The sequence below is a fragment of the Lupinus angustifolius genome, chromosome LG10 (genome assembly GCF_001865875.1).
Source record: "Lupinus angustifolius cultivar Tanjil chromosome LG10, LupAngTanjil_v1.0, whole genome shotgun sequence".
Lineage (NCBI taxonomy): Eukaryota > Viridiplantae > Streptophyta > Magnoliopsida > Fabales > Fabaceae > Lupinus > Lupinus angustifolius.
The window spans coordinates 16,187,066-16,209,169 of NC_032018.1; the positions used below are offsets into that span (position 1 = coordinate 16,187,066).

Here is a 22,104-nt window from a genome sequence, read left to right on the forward strand (position 1 = left end):
CATGAAGTGACATTAATTTAACAATATCTTCTATCTTAAAGTTTACATCACTTTATATGCTCATTAGTTTTTATTAGTGAAAAGTAAAATATTAATTAATAAAAATAAATAATTTATATTTTCCGAGTAATAAAAATGAAAAGATAGAACATTAACTTAGTTTCCAAATAAATGTCCACACCCACCCACCCAACCCTTTTCCCGTCATAGTTCATAGAACTCATATCATTTGATTCCAAAACCCATATCTGAAATCATTTATATCCCAACAATCCATTCACACCCACCCAAAAAAATCGAATCTTTATCGATTTTCCCATCATGGGTACTGAGATTTCAGAAACTTTGCTTCTGGATCCATCACATGATGATGGTGAAGAATCAGAACATGTTCCTGAATGGAAGGAACAAATCACGATAAGAGGGTTGGTAGTGAGTGCTTTTCTTGGGACCCTGTTTTGCATAATCACACATAAACTCAACCTCACCGTTGGGATTATCCCTTCTCTCAACGTTGCTGCTGGGTTATTGGGGTTCTTCTTTGTTAAGACATGGACAACTTTCTTATACAAGTTGGGATTTTTCACAAAACCTTTTACCAGACAAGAGAACACTGTTATTCAGACTTGTGTTGTTGCTTGTTATGGTCTTGCTTTCAGTGGTAATGTTCTTTTCTTACACTTCATTCCTCATGTATTTTTATTAGAATTTTTGGTTAGTTTGTTGAATATCATTAAATTTGTGTAGTTTACTAAAATTGTCATTTTATTAATAAAACAGTTATAAAAAGGATGAAAGGACTAGAGCAATGTTTTAAATTGTGGTTATTACTGGGCCTAGCGATCCGGATTGTTGTTGTGAATTATTTTGTGATTAAAAAATATTTTTGATGTCCAAATGCGGTCCAATGCGATTGCGTTACGACCTAATGTGGCCACATCGTTGTGATTCGGTGTCACACCGCATTATGATTTCACGTGATATGGTCCGTAATTTAAATCAGTGGACCAAAGTGAGTATTTTTGTTCATTTAATATAATTTTTGCTATGATGGGATTAGCTAGCTTTTGTTTTCTTATATTTTTGTAATTGATGTAATTGTTGCTGTTAGTAATGCCCCACAATTCAACTGTCTTAAAAACTTCACAATGGATAATCTTCTATTTTATTTCATCTGTTATATTCTGCAGTCTCTTGATGCTTTCTTGAAGGACATATCTTAACTTGCAGTTAGTTGTCTTTACTGTCCCTATTAGAAATTTAGAGCTTAGATTAGGAGCGACTTAGTACACGAGGTTCCCATTTAGTGGGGTCTGAGGATAATAAATTTACACAACATTATCCCTGCAAGTGTAGAGGTCTCACGATAGTAGCATTGTTGTGGTTTTGTATACTTTTGTAACTGTTGTTATTGACTCGCCATTCAACTGTCTTAGAAACATCACAAAAGATAAGCTTTGATTTTTCAAGATAGTATCAATCTTGTGTTTTTGTATTCATCTCTACCTTTTACAGCATTGCGCTTCTCTTTATTTTTCATGTCCAATGAAATCTATGACTATAAACTCTTAAGGTCATGAGTTTAAGTCGCGGAAGGTTTCCTCTTGGAGAATAAAATACTGCAAGAGCATATAAGCTTAAAGGATGGCATGGTTAGCAAATTCATCGGACATATGTTAAGACTGGGGTGTTCCATGTCACATTTTGTATAGCATAATATTAGCTGTGTTGATGAGAGAGGAGTTTAAATATTGTCTTCCTTCTATTTTACTTGAAGTTTATGTTTTATTTAGAATACAAATTTTCCATGAACTTGTCTCTTGCTCGCTAAAATAAAAATATATAAGAGGCTTCCCCAGATTATGGGCACATGAAAATTTGTCAATAGAGTGTGGAGTTATAAGATGAAAAAGATACTATGAACATGAGAAGAATGATATCATTCCTGTGAGAAATACAAACTTTCTGAGGTTTTATTGGCAGTTAGCTGATGTGGTAATTTTTCTTTGATGATATCATCTGATTGAACTTTATGGCTTAAGATGAGTTGACCAGGAACCATTAAATTTCAGGAAGAATATGAGAGGATCTTCATTCTAGTATGGTTCATGATCTTTGTTTCTTGTGTCTCATCTTTCCTCTCTTACTGTTGGATTTGAGCGTTTTTTTCCGTTACAAAGATAGCGAATTTCTGGAAAAGGGGGAGGGATTACATGACTATAATGTATATTTACACAGTTCTGGTTACTTTTGAAGTAATGAATTGACCATTCAATTAAAGCAATGTGTATTTTTCTTCTCCTGTTCTTTCGGGAACTTTTGAAACTTCACATTTTAATATATATTTTTTAGTTCTTTTCCCTTTGTTTTTCTTGGAATAATAACACAACAAATCAAATTTGTTATTATAGTGAATGTTAAAATGTGGTTTTTTTGGTTGATTCGACAAGGTGAAAATATTGTGCTGCACATGATGTTCTGATACATTGTTTTTTCCAACTCTTGTTAAGTAATCTGGTTTATCTTGAAACCCCTTGGTCATAAGAGTTGCTTCTTGTAGTAGTAAGTTTTTTCCCAGATAAATTTCTCAGATGTATTATGAAATTTTTGACAGGGGGGTTTGGTTCATCCTTGATTGCAATGGATCAGAAAACGTATGAACTCATTGGCCCTGATTACCCTGGTAATCGAGCTGAAGATGTTAAAAACCCGAGCTTGGGTTGGATGATAGGTTTCATGTTTGTTGTCAGTTTCCTTGGACTTTTCAGTCTTGTGCCACTTCGTAAGGTAAACTATATGGTTCATAATTACTAAACTGGATTTGCTAGAATTTCATTTACTTCTTTGTGCTTTACTTATTTTTCTACTTTTATCAATAGAGAATTATATTTAGAGATGGGGAGAGAACATCGAATAAATAATACGAGTAAAAAAAGATTGCACAGTGCACAAGGCTCCCATTGGGAGGGATAGAAAACTTGTTCAAAATGTTGTCAGTAGATGTTAAAATCTAAATGGAAAAGTTAATTGATAGGAGAATTGTGCAATTTAATGCTTTTAACTATAATGTCAAAAGGCATCACTTGAGTATAATATCTGTAATTTTAGGTATAGCTTTCTGTTTACTTTTAACTATTGATATATCATTTCGTTTGCCAATGCGTCCCAATCTCTGTGAATACGATTTCAGGTTATGGTCTTGGATTATAAGCTTACATACCCCAGTGGGACAGCCACAGCAATGTTGATTAACAGCTTCCATACTAAGAGTGGAGCAGAACTTGCCGGGTATAAATTACAAATTTTGTCAATTTGACCTCTTGGAGTTCGTTTGCGAGTTAGGTTTGCCATGGAAGGAAAAAAATAAAAGGCTTCAGAGTCCTCTCACAAGTGTATTTATTGGCTTTGAAACCTTTCATTTTTTTTATTCTCTTCTAAAACCCAACTTGCAAACGGACCCTTCGAAGCTTTTCATATCTTGCAGTCTAATGTAGGTCATGCACTTTATCGCTTAACCTATCCGACTAGTAATCGGAGGATTGTGAAAGCACATTAAACTTGAGCCCTCATAGTTTATTTTTGTTCTTTTTATTTACTAATTTATTGTCGATGACAAATTTACAGGAACCAAGTACGGCAACTGGGAAAGTATTTAAGCATAAGTTTCTTCTGGAGTTGCTTTAAGTGGTTCTTCAGTGGTATTGGGGATTCATGTGGATTTGACAACTTCCCTAGCTTTGGTTTGGCATTATTTAAGAACACGTAAGGCTCTCGTGATTTTGGCTTTCTTTTTTCTGAATTCAATTTATCTCTTCCCACTTACATTAAATTATGCTGCAGCTATTCTTGTGGGTCACATATGATATATTGACTGAAAGACATATAAACATACATACACACATACACTTGAGATATGAACCACAATAGATATGAACCACACAAGATATGAACCACTTCCACAGTTTTATATCCAACACTCATGCTAGATGGTAAAAGCTATGTCTGCTGTAATCGTTCAAACACTAACATGGCATCCTTTTCATGCAGATTCTACTTTGACTTCAGTCCAACCTATGTTGGATGTGGTCTTATCTGTCCTCACTTGGTCAATTGTTCAGTTCTTCTCGGAGCTATCATATCATGGGGCTTTCTATGGCCTTACGTCTCGACACATGCTGGGGACTGGTATCCAGCTGATCTTGGTAACAATGATTTTAAAGGACTTTATGGATACAAGGTATGGCAAATGCAGGACACCACTTACATATCTTTATTCAGTACTTTTGAATTGTGATCTATATCTGAAGCAGTATAAGAAGAATAAAGGGAAATAATTCCTTGATGTTTTGTCTGAGGTGCAATTTCCAATTTGGAACTGACACCGGAAAGTCTTGATCACATGTAGCTAGAGAACCAATCTTAGGCAAACTACTATTTGTTAATTTAAATTATCAAATGGAATACATGTTATTTATCTTCTATTCTTCCGTGTCAAGCTTTTGATATGATTCTGCAGTAAAGTTTATTTCTTCCTTATCATGTTTTTTTTGTAGGTGTTCATATCTATTGCCCTTATCCTTGGGGATGGTATTTACAATCTGGTGAAGATTATACTAATAACTGCTAGGGAGATGTGGAGGGCTAGCTCCAGACGAAACAGCCTTCCTGTTGTGACAGAAATTCTCGGTGAGTACAGTATAATACTATCTCAACATTTCAGATTTTATTCTAATCAAATTATGCTTGGTATGTAAATGTTGTCCTTGGATGTGTTTACTTTATTATGCCAACATAAACTATACTATTGGGATCTTTAGTGTTGATCTGAAATCCTGCATAACAGCTTGATTCTGATAATAAAAAATGGGTTACATTGTGGAAAATAATTAGTTAATTAAACATAAACTAAAATGCATGTTGATCTTCTGCACAGAGTTGTAATTGAGGCATGTACATTGATGTTATCCTTTTGTAATGCTAATTTTGTTTACCTCTATCTCACATTCACACTGATCTGTTATTATTTGTAAATGAAGTTATGACATAGATTGATCTGGTATCTGATTACTAGTTAGATGTTGTTGAGCATTACTTCTATCTACTGACAATAGATGGGGACCATAATCCAATCTATATGCCTTGCTCGACCTGGTCTGGTCGAAGGTATAAGTGCGAATGTTTGATCTGTTCAAGTTAATTATTTTCATTTGCATGTTCTCAGATGATGAGAGTTCTCAACAGCAATCAGAAAAAAAGAGGAAGGATGAAATATTTTTAAAGGACGGGATACCGACCTGGTTCGCAGCCTCTGGATATGTGGGTTTGGCTGCAATATCGATAGCAACAATACCTATTATCTTCCCTCCTCTCAAATGGTACTTGGTTCTTTGCTCTTACATCCTCGCCCCTTTCCTTGCCTTCTGCAACTCTTATGGCACCGGGCTGACAGACTGGAGTCTAGCCTCCACTTACGGAAAAATCGGTCTTTTCATCATTGCGGCATCAGTTGGCCCAAATGGGGGAGTGATAGCAGGAGTAGCATCATGTGCTGTGATGATGTCCATTGTTGCAACTGCTGCTGATCTCATGCAGGATTTCAAGACTGGTTACCTCACTCTCTCATCAGCAAAATCCATGTTTGTAAGCCAGTTGATAGGAACAGCCATGGGTTGCGTAATTGCTCCTCTCACATTCTGGATGTTCTGGACTGCCTTTGATATTGGCTCACCTGATGGCCCTTATAAAGCACCATATGCTGTTATATTCCGAGAAATGGCCATACTAGGCGTCGAGGGGTTCTCGGAGCTTCCAAAGCATTGCCTGGCCATGTGTGGTGGTTTCTTTGTTGCAGCTTTGGCTATCAATCTTATAAGGGATGTAACTCCCAAGAAGTTCTCACAGTATATACCTATCCCAATGGCCATGGCAGTTCCGTTTTACATCGGTGCTTACTTCGCCGTCGATATGTTTATCGGAACAGTGATATTATTTGTCTGGGAGAAGTTGAATAGGAAGGGTTCAGAGGACTATGCTGGAGCAGTTGCTTCTGGTTTGATATGTGGTGATGGGATATGGACAATTCCTTCTGCAGTTCTCTCTATTTTGAGGATTGATCCACCCATTTGCATGTACTTTGGTCCTTCTACAAGCAGCTGAGTTTGGAATCATCACCTAGCCTCTAAAACTAAAATGTTTATAATAGTTCAGGTTCTGTTTGCAAGTTGAGTTTTGGAGGAGAAGGAAAGACAAAAGAAGGTTTCAGAGCCTTCTCACAAGTGTATCTCATGGTTCTCAAGCCTTCCATTTCCTTCATTCCCCTTCAACACCCAACTCGCAATCAGAACCTTGGGGTCTGTTTGCGAGTTGGGTTTTGAAGAGTCAGTGAAATACACTTATGATAATATGTTTCTTTCTCCTCCAAAATTCAATTTACAAACCGACCATAAGTATGTGTAAATATCAGGAATCACAATGACCTATTTGGTTTCCTCTATTTGTCATTGCAAGTGTGTCTACCAAAATATTTAGGGAAATTAATTTGTCCCTTGAATATATTGGGAAAAAAGAAAGGCAGAAAGAAGGGAGGGGGTGCCTTAACTCCAAATTATTTTTAGTGCATTTATGTATTTCATTTCATCACTCTGATTATTCAAATAAATGGCTACATTGTTATGAATTTTGTATTATACAATTAATGTGACTAAATGAAAAGCTATATTGGCCTGGTGGGTCAATCCAAAAGGAATTATTTGATATATCAATCCTATAGCTATGGTATGAGAATGGCTCAATTTGAAACTCCTTCCTTCTTTCACTCCTTCTCACCCTTTTTTTCCTTTTGTTTTTTGTTCCCCAATGTGAAATCGAATAGATTTTTAATGGTATGCATCTCTTATTTTAACCTCTGTTTAATTGTTCTCTCCTATTGCTTCATAATATGCCTCAAACTTAATTCACTTATAGATAACACAAATTTGCATGTCACCCTTATTTTTATAAGAAGGGTTAAAATGTTTATTTTCAACTCGTTTAACATCTTACTAAACCTCATGATCTCATTAAAAAAATTATGAGCTAACTAGCGCCCTTCTCTTCTAGAGTCTGAAGTTCTTAAATAGATATAATTGTTTATCATTCTCCATCATTTTCAAGGCTTCTTCCTTCTCCAATTCCTTAATTCTACAATTAAATGTCCTCCTCTATCATGTTTATTCTATAAGCAAACAACAGATCATGTCCCTTGTTGAAAGTTTGTAAAAGTATTTGTTTCATTTTTTCTTAATATCTTTGTCATTCATTAAGATTTTTCCAAGTTCATCTTTAATACATTTCACTTTTAATTCTCTTTTCTTTATTATACAAATTATTTTAAAATCACTTTTAAATTAATTAGATAAACATGGTAAGGTGTGTGATTCTACTATTTTGAAATGATTTTTCAGGCTTATACATTAAAAAAATATTTTTACCCAGCTGAAAAGACTGTAACAAGATTTAGAAGTTGAACAAATTAACAATGAAATTGGTTTTTTATTAGCAATACATGTACTTGTTTCTGGAATCATGTCGAAGAAGACCCTTACTACAACAATAATATCATGTATATAATTAGTTGGAAATACTCATTCTAGAAGAAAATTGTAAAGTTTAATTTTTTCATATGAGTGAAAAATGGTTTGCAATTTTTCAAAATAAAGAATCACTTTGATTCAATATAGACCAGAATATCGAATATTTGATTCCTTTGAGCGACAATTGTTCTAAGGTGATACCTTTAATAATAACAAAAAAAAAGAATTTAGATTTTTTAAAAAAAATTCTATATAATTATAAGAAGGTTTATTTTATGAAAGTAATTATTTTATTTAATAAATTAAAATATACATAAAGTAAAAAGAGATAGAAAATTATTTCTACATAAATGAATTATATACAATGTTGCAAAAAAAATGTGTTAGAGAATCCACATCTCATAAGAAAAAAAAAAAGAAAAATAGAAAGTGGGTTGGAGAACTTGCTACCAAAGTCTATTTGTTATTTAGCTTTTTAATTTAATTTGAGAATCTAGTTCTTCTTATTGTGATTGACATTGATGTTAGATTCTGTTTATGAATGGAAAAATGTAATACCATCAAACTAACCCAAAGTCACAAAATGCAGAAATTTGGCCAATCAGTCACATGGCATAGATTGTGACACTTTTGACAGTAAACCCACTAACCTCCATAACTATCTTTTTCAACATAAACCATCCATTTTAGTGCCTTATCTCCAATTATGGCGATAATTTTGGAACATATATGACAACTTGTATACCTGTTTTTATTTTATTTTATAATAGTCACCTCAAAGTTTGTATCACTTCATGTTATGTAGTACTTATTTCTTACTGGTCATAAAAGTAAAACATGAATTAAATATATACATTTTTTATATTTTTTTACTAATGAGAATGAAAAGGTATATGAAATGATATGTATCTTTAGACAAAAGATATACTCCCATTTAGTCAATTTCATCAAGTGAAATAAATGTTTCATTGTTGTTGTTATTAAACCATTTATACTACTAATGATATGTTGGGAAGGATACTAGAGGATTTCAAGTTGTTCATGGTGGATATGAAATAGGAGAATCAAATATGAAAGACTAGATTATTCTAGATTTCTCTTCAGCTTTTGATTTCACAATATCCAATACGTGTTTTAAGAAGCGGGATGAACATCTTATCACATATAAGAGTGAGGTGGCATGTTCTCATATTGATTTCTTTCTGATAAGGAAATTAGATAGACAGTTTTACTTGAACTGTAAAGTCATACCAGCTGGGGAGAGCTTGATGAACCAACAAAGAATTTTGATTATGGATGTAAGAGTTAAGAGTAGAGTAGAGAGAAATGAACAACATCGAGTCTCAAAGATTAAATGGTGGAAATTGAAGGGAGAAGACTGTATGAGCTTCAATCAAAGGGTTTTTGGAAGAAGGATTTTGGGAGGTACAAGCTAAGGAAGTGCTAGTGATATGTGGGAGGAGATGATCAAAGTAATTAGGAATATAACAAAGGCGATACTAGACAAATCTAGAGGCTTTGTACCAAAGAGTAAAGAATCTTGGTGGTGGGTTAAAAGTGTGTTAGACAAAATTAAAGTGAAAAGAGAATGTAATAAATCATGGTCATTGTGTAATAATCCTGAAAGTTGGGGAAAGTACAAGGTAGCTAAGAAAGAGAGCAAGAAAGCATTAAGCAAAACTAAAGATAAAACATATGACGGGTTATACAAATCTCTAGGTACCAAGGGGTATATAGACTTGTAAGGGGTAAGGGAAAATAAGAGACTTGGATCAAGTGAAATGCATAAAGACGAAGATGAAAAAGTCTTGGTGAAGGACACAAATGTGAAGAAAAGATGGAAGAACTGTTTTCATAAGCTTTTCAATGATAGACACAATTTCTTGCATTCTGATATACTATGCACGGAAGAGGAGAATCAAAATTATACTATTTTTGTAGAATTCAAGAGTTGAAGTGAAAGAAACTTTGAAAAGGATGGAAAATGACAAAGGGTTTGATGAGATAATATACATATTGAAGCCTAGAATGTTCTAAGGAAGAAATGCATTAGATGACTCATAAAATTGTTTAATGAGATTAGGAGGTCTAAGAAGATGTCAAATGAGCGAAGGAAAACATCTTAACCCCTATTTATAGCAACAAGGGTGACATACAAAATTATGCAAACTATAGGGGTTAATCTTATGAGTCATACTATGAAGTCATGGGAGAGGATAATTAAACAGAAGTTTATACAAGAGACAAATATCACTGAAAATTATTTTTATTTTATGTCGAGGAGGTCGACCATGAAAGCTATATACTTGCTACAGTGATTGATGAAAGTATATCGGAGGAAGTAAAGAGACTTGCACAAGGTCTTCATTGATTTGGAGAAGATAAGGTGCCTATAGAGTTTTGTGGAATGCTCTAGGAAGAAAGGTGTTCACATTGCCTATATTCGAGCAATCAAGGATAGGCATGATGGGGTCAAGACCAACTTGTGTACACAAGATAGGGTATTAGAAGATTTTTCTATTGTCATTAGACTACATCAAGGGCCAACGTTGAACCTCTACTTGTTTACATTGGTCCCAAATGTGCTCACTAAGTATATCATATAACTAGTGCCACAATGCATGCTATTTATGGTTGACATTTTCTTAGTGGGAGACTTGATATGGGAATTAAATGAGAAGTTAGAAATATGGAGACAAAATTTAGAAGAACATGAGTTCCGTATAAGTCTAAGTAAGACAGTGTATTTGGAGAGTAAATGTTGCAAGATTCAAACAAACTCTACTATAGAAGTAAAGATTGAGGATCATACCATATCACAATTCAATAGATTTAGGTATCTCAGGTCAATCATACAAAACAATGGCGAAATTGATGGAGATGTAAGACATATGATTCAAGCGTGTTAGATGAAATGATGGAGTGCTAATGTGTCATTTTTAATAAAAAGGTATCACTCAAGCATAAGAGAAGTTTTAACTACACGATTATATAACTTACAATATTATATTATAAGAGACTAACTGAATGTTGGGTGATAAAATGTCAACAAAAGAATAGACCCATATAGAAGATATGAAAATATTGTATTGAATGAATGGACACAACAGACAAGATAAGATTAGAAATGAATATATTAGGGAGAACATTAGAGTAGCTCTTTTCGTAGAAAATATAGTAGAATTGTGTCTTAGGTGGTTTAAGATGTGTGGAGGAGAGCAATAGAAACCTCATAAGGAGAGAAAATCAAATAGAAGCTAGTCCAATATCTAGAGGAAGAGGGAAACTAAGAAAACTATAGGGAAAATGATAAAAAAAATTTAAAGATCAATGTTTTAACAATAAACATAATTTATGATAGAACGTTATAATGTGATTAAATGCATATAATTGAACTTGGCTAGTTGAATAAAAACTTCACTTTTGTTGTGTATATAGTTTTGGCTTCAACAAAGGCGTTGCAATCATTATTCTCCGCAAAATCAGCAATTAATTTTATAAATAAAAGGCATCTAAATGAATGGCATTTGCTGATTAAGGCAACACGTGGACACATGCAAATCAATTACATAAGAATATTTGATTGATCATGCAAATATTTGCATGCTCCTTTATATGAATAAAATAATCAACGCATAAAATATAGTTATTTTATTTTACATTTCTTGTAATATAGTTGATCTTAAGCAATTAAACAATTAAAGAATTTTAACTTTAGCAAACTTCTTTCAAAAGTTGCAACAATTACGGTATTATCCATAATATTCTAAAAACAAAATACATATATCTCTAAAAGAGTCTGACCTTTTAATAATCGTGTAATATTTCTAATGAGATATTAATTCATTTTGTCGAATTTCTTTCAATACCTTTAATTCTACAAATTAATCAAGGCAATGAATATCAGAATCTTCACCAAAAGTTGAAGAAGAAGAAGAAAAAAATAACTAATACACTTTTTTCAATTCATCATCGTCTAAAGGTATAATATTTTGAAACCTTCAGTAATCGATGGCATTAGGCAAACGCCTCAAATCTCTAAACATTAACAAGACCCATCAAAAAGTTTCTTCACTTGTTTTGTGAATCAATGTTTCTTTTTATAATTTAGATAGCCTAATAATTATTAAATTGATAATACACACAAATTTTCAGTAGATTATATTGGTAATTATTAAATTAAAAAATATAACCCTTAATGACTAATGAAGAGAAACACAGTTACACGGTGGATATACATAACACTACTATAGAATAATAAAAGATAATAACTACGAATGTTTCATATCTTGAAACACTTGAATAGAATCATCACTAATCCTTGCTCGATGAATTAGTTCAAACTCTTGATAATGATGGGAGTTAAAAAGGATCCATGAGTCATAATTAAAGAGATTAAGACAAACTTAGATTCAAATAAATCCATTAATGGAAGTTAATCTTTCAAATGAAAATGGAAAAAAAAGGAAAAACAACACAGCAAAAGAAAAGAAACCTAGTGGATTAAAGAAGATATTTTCCAATAATCTAACTCTTTTATAAACCACATGTATCCATTTGGTTGGGATCTTCTCAATATTAGATTTAAAAGTGAGTTTTATGATTTATAATTTTTTATTTAAAAATAATTTAAAATTTGTATCATTAAAATATTTTCAGGTTTTATATTTTTAATTTATTGTTGCACCCTCCAATATTTGAGAGGATCTGGTTTCATATGCATTAAACTATTTATATCATAATAGAGTAGAATTATTGAGTGAGACTCATCCCCATTACTGAAGAGAGAAGTACAGTGAAATATCAAAAGAAAAATAATATAGACTGACATTTATGTCATTTTTATTTAAAGTGTGATTACACTTTTACGGATAAAATTTAAAGGAAATAATCATTTTTTTTTTCTTGGAAAAGAGGGGTATTTTTGTATTTTTATGTTAGATGAATTACATCCAATTGATGTACCCACTTGATATTCTATTAATCCCATTCAATGGATTGAAAGAGGGCCCTCCCTTGTCTACATGGTGGGAAGCACGTATGACTGAAAATGCAATGACCAACACACACATAGTCACACCTACCATTATTATTATTATCATCACACAAATAGTGGAATTGATCTTCTCTTCATCAAAGCAAAAACTCCTAAAATTTAAGGTAAAGAGAAAAGACATTTTATAAAACTTATGTGTTCCTATCTATCATTTTTAAAAGAAAACAAGATGGATTATAACTATTGGAGGTTTCCATCATATTGAGTGATCATTTCACTATATTCATTATGTTATTCCTCATGAGTCTCCTCATCTTTCATACCTTGGGATTGTTACACTCACTCATACAAGTGATCCCACGTTAGGGGTAATGCCTTCTAAACAATACATGGAAACTCTTGTTCAAGAATCATATTATATCTTGAGAGCATAAAGGAAAATACAACACTAATCATAATTGAGGTATTAAAATATTATTGATTTTATTAATTATATAATTAAGAGCATTTACAGATAATTACTTTTTGTTGTGTAATGACTCATATCTGTAGATACAGCAATACAAGTTATGGGCATGGGCTGATGTAAAGGAGTTGGGGTAGATGGCTATATATATTGATGTTATGTAAACTTAATGTAACAATGAGAGGAATAGTAAAACACTAATCATTATTCTCTAATAATATATAGTGGTAGCCGTTCAACGCTCCCGGAGACGTAGACACAATTGGTCAAACATCGTTACCAAATCTCTTGTGTTATTCTCTTTGTGCTGGAATCTCCTTGTTTTTCTACTTTTTGATGAAGTCAAAAGGGGGAGAAAAATTGGGGGAATTGTATTTTCTGTAAAATTATTTCAGGCACATTACTCCAAAAGAAAGGGGAAGCATACAAGATAGGGGGAACATACTCAAGTCAAACTTCAACATATATCAAAGTATGTTGCTCTCAAGAAAACTACACCGTCAAGAAGATCTTGGTTTGTCATCATCAAAAAGGGGGAGATTGTGAAGAAGATCTTTGCTCCTCACCTTGGCAAGGTTTTGATGAAGACACCAACATCACCAAAAAGAAGATTACTTATGAAGACCAAGAAGATTAAAGCTTCAAGAAATTTAGTCTAAGTCTAAATAGGTATTTCTATCCTATACTCTTTAATATAATAAAGTAGTAATGCTGAAAATATTTTAAAATAAATTGAAATACTGCAAGTTTTAAAAGAAAACATTTTTCAAAATAATGTGTAACAGGTTACTGAAATTCGAGTAATAAGTTACATGAGTGAGAATTAGTTATCCAACAATATTTAAATTGGAGTAACCTATTACTCAAATTTGAGTAACCGATTACTGTAAGTGAATTTTAAATTCACTGTTGGACAGAGAGTTTGAGTAACCGATTACTCAAGTGAGTAACCAATTACTCGATGTAATTTTTCAAAATGTCACGTTTGGGTAACCGATTATCCACTTGCTGTAATCGGGTACTGAGAGTTGTTACATCAGTTTTTCATATTTGAAACTCAAGGGTTTTCATCCCAAACGAAATGTCTTCATTCCAAACAATTTCTACTATTTCATAAAGACACAATGACTGATTGGAATGCCTATTTAAAGGCCTTAGAACTCTTTGAACAACTCTTTCATAACTCTTTCACAATTTTCTCACAACTTTCCTACACTTTTCTGAAATAGTTTTCTACACTTCTAGCCACTTGAACTCAAACTTTCAAAGCTATTTTTCTGAGTTGCTTGAAGTAAAGTGTTTTAAAGTTTTGTAAAACATAAAGAGCATTATTTACTAAGCATACAAAAGAGTTGATTGGATTGCAAGTGTTATTATATTTCATACTTGTAAAGGCAATCTATATCATCATTCAAATTCTTCATTCATTGTAATTACTTTCTTTCACAGGGTGTGAATAGAAAAGGGATAGAGTTACTTGGAAAAGTGTTTTCCAAGGTGATAAGTATTAGTGAGTGTGTAAGGTACATAGAGATCTCGGGGTGAGATATTGTAATTACAACTCATAGGGGAAAATCTCTTGTGTTGCAAGAGTACTAGACATAACCTTTGGTGGATGTTAAGTGCCAAAATGTTAATGAAATGTGTATGATTTTGGGGCACTTTGTGTGGACTTATGATATAATTGCATATAATTCCCAATAATCTAGCAATCTTGTATTGTTTATGAATTTAAGTAATTGTTGTCGTTTGCAGGTAAGAAATGATGAAAAAAGGAGGAAAAAGAGAGAAAAATATGTTTTTGACAACACTAGCCTCGCCCAAGCGAGGTAATGGTCGCTCAAGCCATAATTTAGAGGAAAATCACCAGAAAACACTAGTACCCCTTGCCCAAACGAGGGAGCCTCGCTCTGGCGCTATTTCAAGACAAAAAACCTCATGCTTACTGTTTCTCCCTGGCCCAAGCGAGGGAGCCTCGCCCGGGCGAGGTGTTCAGGCATTGAAATGCAACTTCTCTCGCTCAAGCGAGAAGATTTTTTAATGCTGAAGTTTACTCTCTCGCTCGAGCAGAATCTCTAGCTCGAGCGAGAGACCAGAAGTCTCGAACAAATATAAGCGGTTACGAAAAGCAGAGGGGGTTATCCAACCATTTTCCAAGCTTTTTCACACGATTTTAGGGAGAGAAACACTAGAGATGAAGGGAGAAGTCGTGGGAACGACTTTAGATCCGGAATTTCTTGTATTTCTCAATATCAGAGTGTTGTAATAGCAAGGATGAGTGGCTAGTTCTTCGTATTTGATAATCGAAATATCTTCTTACCTTTTGTACTCTTGGATTCAATTCTATATTAATGTTGTTTGATTTTGGAAAGTTTATCCCTTATTTATTGCTTGGTTTCAATTAGCTACTGAATTCATGATTTAAGGTTCAAGTTTAACTGGGAAGTTAAACTTGATACCAGATCGTAAAACACTAATAATATATAGTGGTAGCTGCTCAACGCTCCCGGGGACGTAGGCACAATTGGCCGAACATCGTTACCATATCTCTCGTGTTATTCTCTTGTCTATATACTCTTTACTATTTGATTGTTTGCTTGTTCCGAACGCTTTTATTTAATTAAATGAAATCAATAACAAAAATATTGTATTGGTAGTGACCTAACTATTAAAATTCCATTAAATTCATTAAACATGTCAAGCGCAGAGACCTGAAAATAATGAATTTTAAACATGTCAAGCATAAGAACATGGAAAATATGAATTTTAAACATGTCATACACGGTAACCTGGAAAGTATGAAGTTTAAACGCGGCAGACGCGAAGACTTGGAAAGAAAGTATTTAAACACTTCAGAAACGTGGACCTGGAAAGCATGTATTTAAGCACATCATGCACGTGGACCTGAAAAACATGTATTTTAAAGCATGTAATGAAATGAACGCTTGAGAGAATGTTATATGTGATATTTGTAATGCTTTGAATTATGCAAATGATATCATGTAGGAGCGGTGAATGCAATAGAATGAATGATAACTCCCATGGACAAATATTGTAGTGTGTCAATAATGATTTTTGTTTTGGTATATGGTATAGAATCTATCAATTTAATCAACTCTTATGGACTCGTCTGAACTGCAATTCTTTTTGCCATTTTGCTCCAACGTCATCTTCAGAAAAATGATTAATCTAAAAAAATTGCCCTAGTGTAAACTTGCTTGGAATTTCTTTATGAAGAGATGAAAATGCTCTAGTATAAAGTGTTTGAATAATATCTTTCAACTATGTCAATCACCCAATTTCCCCGCAATGGCTATTCATTTCATTTACAAGAAGTTAGATTCAAAAAGTCGCCCTAGTTTGCTTAAATGATGGTGGACTTTATCAAGATTTCACATTGAGAGTGTTCACTTAACTTTCCTTAATTTTTTCATAAAATACCTAGTGGAGATACCTTGTCAGAAATTATCTCTTTATCTTAGATTGGTGTTGACCGGTAATTGGACAATTATATTACAAAATCAAGTTATCGCAAACATGTATAAAAGATTCTCAAATCCACAAGGATTTGCTTAATACTAGTCTTTCAACTAATTTTTTTTATTGTAAGTTAGTTTTAAAAAGAGTTTTGGTTGGTTTGTTTGATTAACTAATTACTAACTAATCAATTAAACTATTTAGAATAAAGGTGTTGAGGTCAAATTTCCTACTCACTATGAATATACACTCAATTCAACAACATCATTCATCTAGCAATGATTCTTCCACACAAATGATCTCAGTACTAAGAGCTAATGTCTTAGTCAATTTAGTAGTTTATGCATTAACAGTCTATGTCTAGTGACTTTACACACAAGATGAAAAATTATGACTCACAAAATCATATCTCTATATCTAGTAGTATATACATGTGTAATTGACTTAAATACAACACGTCAATTATACTAATCGGCAATGTCTTGGTCATATTAATAGCTTATTAAAATAGCTCTATGTCAAGCAACTAAGTTAACAAGATGAAGATATATAAATCATTAAATATGCCTCTATGTTTAGTAGTATATGTTAACAAGTTTAAGAGTTATTAATATATTGAATTAGCTCTATATCTAGCAACTAATACAATAACATGCATAAAGTGACAATTTGATATAAATCTATGTCTAGGAATTATTCCAATTGATGAGTTGAATAAAGTGCAAGTCAATAACATAGATAATAAGAGACACAAGCAAAAATAACAGTACAAGTCAATAACATCTATTCATAAGTATTCAGTTCATAGTGTATCAACTCAAAAACTCGCACCACTTAATATATCATGCATTCCTTTTGGTTTTAGTAGGGATGCCAATAAAAACCGAACCCGTGGGTACCCGCCCGAACCGAACATGAATTTAACGGGGAAAACCCAATGTGATTGGGTACAGATTCGGGTTTTACCTAGGTTTAAATTTCGGGTTCGGGTTTGGTATAGCAAAGACCCTAACCCGAACCTGCCCCGAAGTAAGGTAATTCAATTTAAAATTGAAATTTCTATCATTTGCAAATTGTTTTTAATTTTTAATTTTAATTTTAATTTACATACTATTGGATCTTCAAACATAAAAGAAATGAAATAATGCAAGAGAAAATAGAAATGTTAGAAAAAAATTACACGAAAATAATATCATATTTTCCTTAATATTTTATCATTTTCAGGTTACCCGAAACCCGACAGGTTCGGGGATGACATTTTTATTTTCAACCCCGTTGAGTATGGGTTCGGGTTCGGGTTTTGAATTTCAGGTTCAGGTTTGGGTATGTGCAAATCCGACCCCGACCCGCCCCGTTGTCATTCCTAAGTTTTAGACAACTTCATGTTACAATTGTTACGGTCTATATGATCATAGTAGCTAAACATGACAATTACAATTATGAATGCAACCACACCATTTCAAAAATCATCATTCACTAAACACTCATCTTTTCATGCAAGCCAAACATCTAATCAAATTAAACCAATACATTCAAGATAACTTAGAATTTCAAAGCATTCTCAAGCAATATACATACTAAATATGTAGTCACCCAATGCAAAAAGTAAAAAAGAGAAAAGAAAGCATCACAAAATTGGAGCAGAGTTCCAAATTAAGTCTATTACTTCAACCCCTCCTCGGAGTTTTGATTGTCCTCAACCAAGAGCATCCAACATGCAAAGACATTTCCACTGACTAAGTTCCAATATGCACATGAACCAAAAATCAAAGGTAGAAGGACAATAACAATGAAAAATAGAAACAATAATAATAGTGGCTTAGATGACGGGAATGATAGATATGTATTTTAGTCTAGGAATATACTTAGTAACATTTTAAATGATGAAATTGATCAATGGGTTATCGAAAAATCTTATGGTTCTTGAAAAGCTATTTAAACTAGTTTTTAAATACTAAAAACTTCATTTTTAGAAACTATATACGTTTCCATTAATTTTTGTTCACCAAACCACTCTAATATAGAGTAAAAAGTAAAAGATACTAGAAAATGAACATCTCATAACATCAAATTAGGAAATTTGCTACCCTAAACATACCTATAGGAAATTAATTGGCATCAATCTTAGTATTTAAAGATTCATGGACTTAACATTTGATAGTATGTACATTTGTCATTCTCTCACATTAGTGCATATACTGCATCATACCTCGCTTTAATGAGTTCAGTTGCTAAATCCCATTGTTAATTGATTTTGTTACTTATATCAAGTATTTATAGAAGATGGGCCTAGTGAAATAAAGTGGGTGAAGAAATAACCCCACAAGGCCTGATCCATATACATAGACATAGACTCCAATTGTTACTTTTGTACTTGTCCAAGTGTCATTTTGTTCCCTTATAAGAGATGACATCCTATATTTCAATGTTGCAATTATGGTATGCATGAAAGAGGACAATGGTTCCTATCCAGTGCTGGAATATGAGGAAGAGATGACAAAAATAATTTGGACCTTAAAATAATAAAAAAATAAATTTTTTTTAGTGTCACATGTCATGATCTGAAGTCGATCGATACTAGAGTCTAGTATCGGAGATGATCCCAAGAGAAAAGAAAAAGCATATAAAAATGGAGAGATAATAAAGGAGATCCATGAAATATAGGAGGAAGTGGGTTATATTGAGAGAGAGTTATAGTAGTATCCAAGGTAGTGAAACTGGCAGTTAAAGTAGCTTTCAAAATTCATATCTAGCTATCTAGTCAAACAAAACCCACTACACCTAAAAAGAGGTAACAAAGGACAAGAAAGAAAGAAAGAAAGAGAGAGAGAAAGAACCAAAAAAAACAAAGGAGTGAAATTTTTGACATGGGTACTTTGAGATTTCAATATTTTATAGTTTTGTCCCTCAATCCTTGCCAGAAACAGTGAAAACTCATGAAAGTTTAGGACTTTTCAGGTCACCTTCTTCAATCAAAGAGGACCCATCATTTCTTATTATTATTATATTTTTCTTTTGCTTTTCTTTTTTCACCCTTTTCTTTTGTTCCTTGTTGATGGATCCCAAGGGCTCAAAGCAGCCACAACAAGAACAAGAACAAGAACAAGGTAAGAACAACAACATGGGAGAGAATAAAACATCAGAGGTAAAGGATTTTCAGATTGTGATTGCTGAAAAAGAAGATAGTAGTAAGAAGCAATTAGCACCAAAGAGGGCTTCAAACAAAGACAGACACACAAAAGTTGAAGGAAGAGGAAGAAGGATAAGGATGCCAGCTTTATGTGCAGCTAGGATCTTTCAGTTGACCAGAGAATTGGGTCATAAATCTGATGGTGAAACAATCCAATGGCTTCTTCAACAAGCTGAACCATCTATTATAGCAGCTACTGGAACTGGAACAATACCAGCATCAGCTTTATCTGCTGCTGCTAACTCACTTTCACAACAAGGAACTTCTCTATCTTCTGGGTTGCACCAAAAACTTGATGAGTTAGGGTCCAATATTGGGTCAGGGAGTAGGTCAAGTTGGTCAATGGTTGGAGGAAATTTAGGAAGACCTCATGTGGCTACAACAGGTTTATGGCCACCTCATGTTAGTGGATTTGGATTCCAATCATCATCTGGTCCATCTACACCTAGTTTAGGGGCTGAAGGTTCAAATTATCTTCAAAAAATTGGGTTCCCTGGGTTTGACTTACCTAATCCCAACATGGGTCAGATGAGTTTTACCTCAATTTTGGGTGGTGGGTCTAACCAGATGCCTGGTTTGGAGCTTGGTTTGTCTCAAGATGGTCATATAGGGGTCTTGAATCCACAGACTTTGAGCCAGATTTATCAGCAGATGGGTCAACAAGCTAGAGTTCAGCAGCAGCAGCAGCAACATCAACATCAACATCTGCATCAGCACCAGCAGCAGCATCCTACTAAGGATGATTCTCAAGGTTCAGAACAGTAGAGTATTTGTTTTATGGATTTGGATTTTAAAAGTTGCATTTGTCCAGAGGCTGATGTTTCTATACAATGGCTTTTGTATTGCATAATTGGGAGAGTGAGGAAATAGTATATATGTCTCAGAGAATTCAATAGAAGCTGGATTTGGTTTTACCAACCTTTTCTTGTTCCTTCTCCACTATACTCAAGTCTCCAAATAGAGGTACTTCAATTTTGTCTTCATTTTTTTCTCTTGGCCCATTTACAATTTTTGATGTTTATATTTACTATAATGTTAACTTTCAGGTGGAATTGCATGGCTAGATAGCTTGGTTGCTTGGATATGGCCTTAAAAAGTGTTGTGTAATTCAGAATTCAGAGGTGTGTTGATTATTTTGTTCTTGTCTTGGTCAGAATGGTGTGTTAATGAGTTTGTTTGTGAATTTGGTGATATAGTTTCATAATCATATTTTTATTATATTTGTTATTGGATCTAGTACACTAGTAGTTGTTTATCATCTAGGAATACATTGTGTGTGGAATGGCACTTGTTAACTGGAATCCTTTCTTTCAAATTCATCACCTTAATTTTCCCTTATTTAGAAGTTATTACATTCAAGAAATTTGCATATGAATATTTGGTTGAGATAACTTAGGTGGAGATGTGACATGAATAGTAATAGAGAGTGAAAAAGTAACCATTCTCCATTCTGATGATTACAGCTTTGATGGTACTTTCTATTATCTCACTATATAAGACTCATCTTCAACCCAACTCAATCTTCAATCCTTGTTCACAGTATAGATAAATTCACATGACATGAAGGACTTTACGTTTTCATTGTTTATTTTGTTGACTTGATCATGCTCATGTCCCTGCAATGATTTTTTCTTCTTACTCGAATCTTTGTGGTTGAGTGGTATCATGTTTTCGGTTACAAAAAGAGAAAGGAAGAATATTACATCAACTTTGCTTAATATAAATTTGTTATTATAAAGGTAAAGATTTTATAATTTGACATACTTCCTAGTTTCACTATTAATAATACCAAACATTGGAATGATAATAATTCATGTGATTGTAATTAACATTTAATTTATGCATCCACCATTATTTTTGAAAAGACAGGCACTGTTGTTAAATGATAACACATCATCCACATTTACTTTTTAAAACAGAAACAAATAGTATGAATTCCCATCAATCAATTCAGTTCAGTGCCTTATGTTGGATTTGAACTATTCTAAATAAACTATTAATTCACAAAAATACTATTCCAGCTACAAGCCACTCACTTATAAACTCAATTTTACTTATAACTTTCTCTTTTACTTAAATTTCCTTATACGTTTTTAGTGAACGAGATTCACAATAAGAAAATATGAGACAAGATCATTGCATGCCAGCATAGAAAGTATTTGGTAAACTTGATACCCAAGCATCAATCGTTTTTTCTTTATTTGACCATACTCTATACTTTTAAATTTATTTTGTCTCCTAATCAAACGTGCCATTCATGTTTTCATCTTATACCCCAATACCTCTAATTTATTATAGCTTTCTCATTTCCTCTTCTGCATAAACACTTGTTTTTCATTTCGTTTTTAGACTAAAATTTGTCCCATATTGGAATAAAGCTCAATCTCTCTCCCACTAATTTCAA

General features: G+C 33.1%; 2 protein-coding genes across 2 annotated transcripts; both read left to right on the forward strand.

The window, feature by feature from the left end:
- On the forward strand, nt 172–6,517 carry LOC109358507 (probable metal-nicotianamine transporter YSL6). Its single transcript, XM_019602771.1, has 8 exons — nt 172–661; nt 2,615–2,787; nt 3,191–3,288; nt 3,625–3,762; nt 4,048–4,237; nt 4,554–4,686; nt 5,222–6,333; nt 6,432–6,517. The coding sequence occupies exons 1-7, from the start codon at nt 322–324 to the stop codon at nt 6,154–6,156; spliced, it is 2,007 nt and encodes a 668-aa protein (XP_019458316.1). The 5' UTR covers nt 172–321; the 3' UTR covers nt 6,157–6,333; nt 6,432–6,517.
- On the forward strand, nt 19,172–20,932 carry LOC109358825 (transcription factor TCP20). Its single transcript, XM_019603284.1, has 2 exons — nt 19,172–20,663; nt 20,747–20,932. The coding sequence occupies exon 1, from the start codon at nt 19,566–19,568 to the stop codon at nt 20,463–20,465; it is 900 nt and encodes a 299-aa protein (XP_019458829.1). The 5' UTR covers nt 19,172–19,565; the 3' UTR covers nt 20,466–20,663; nt 20,747–20,932.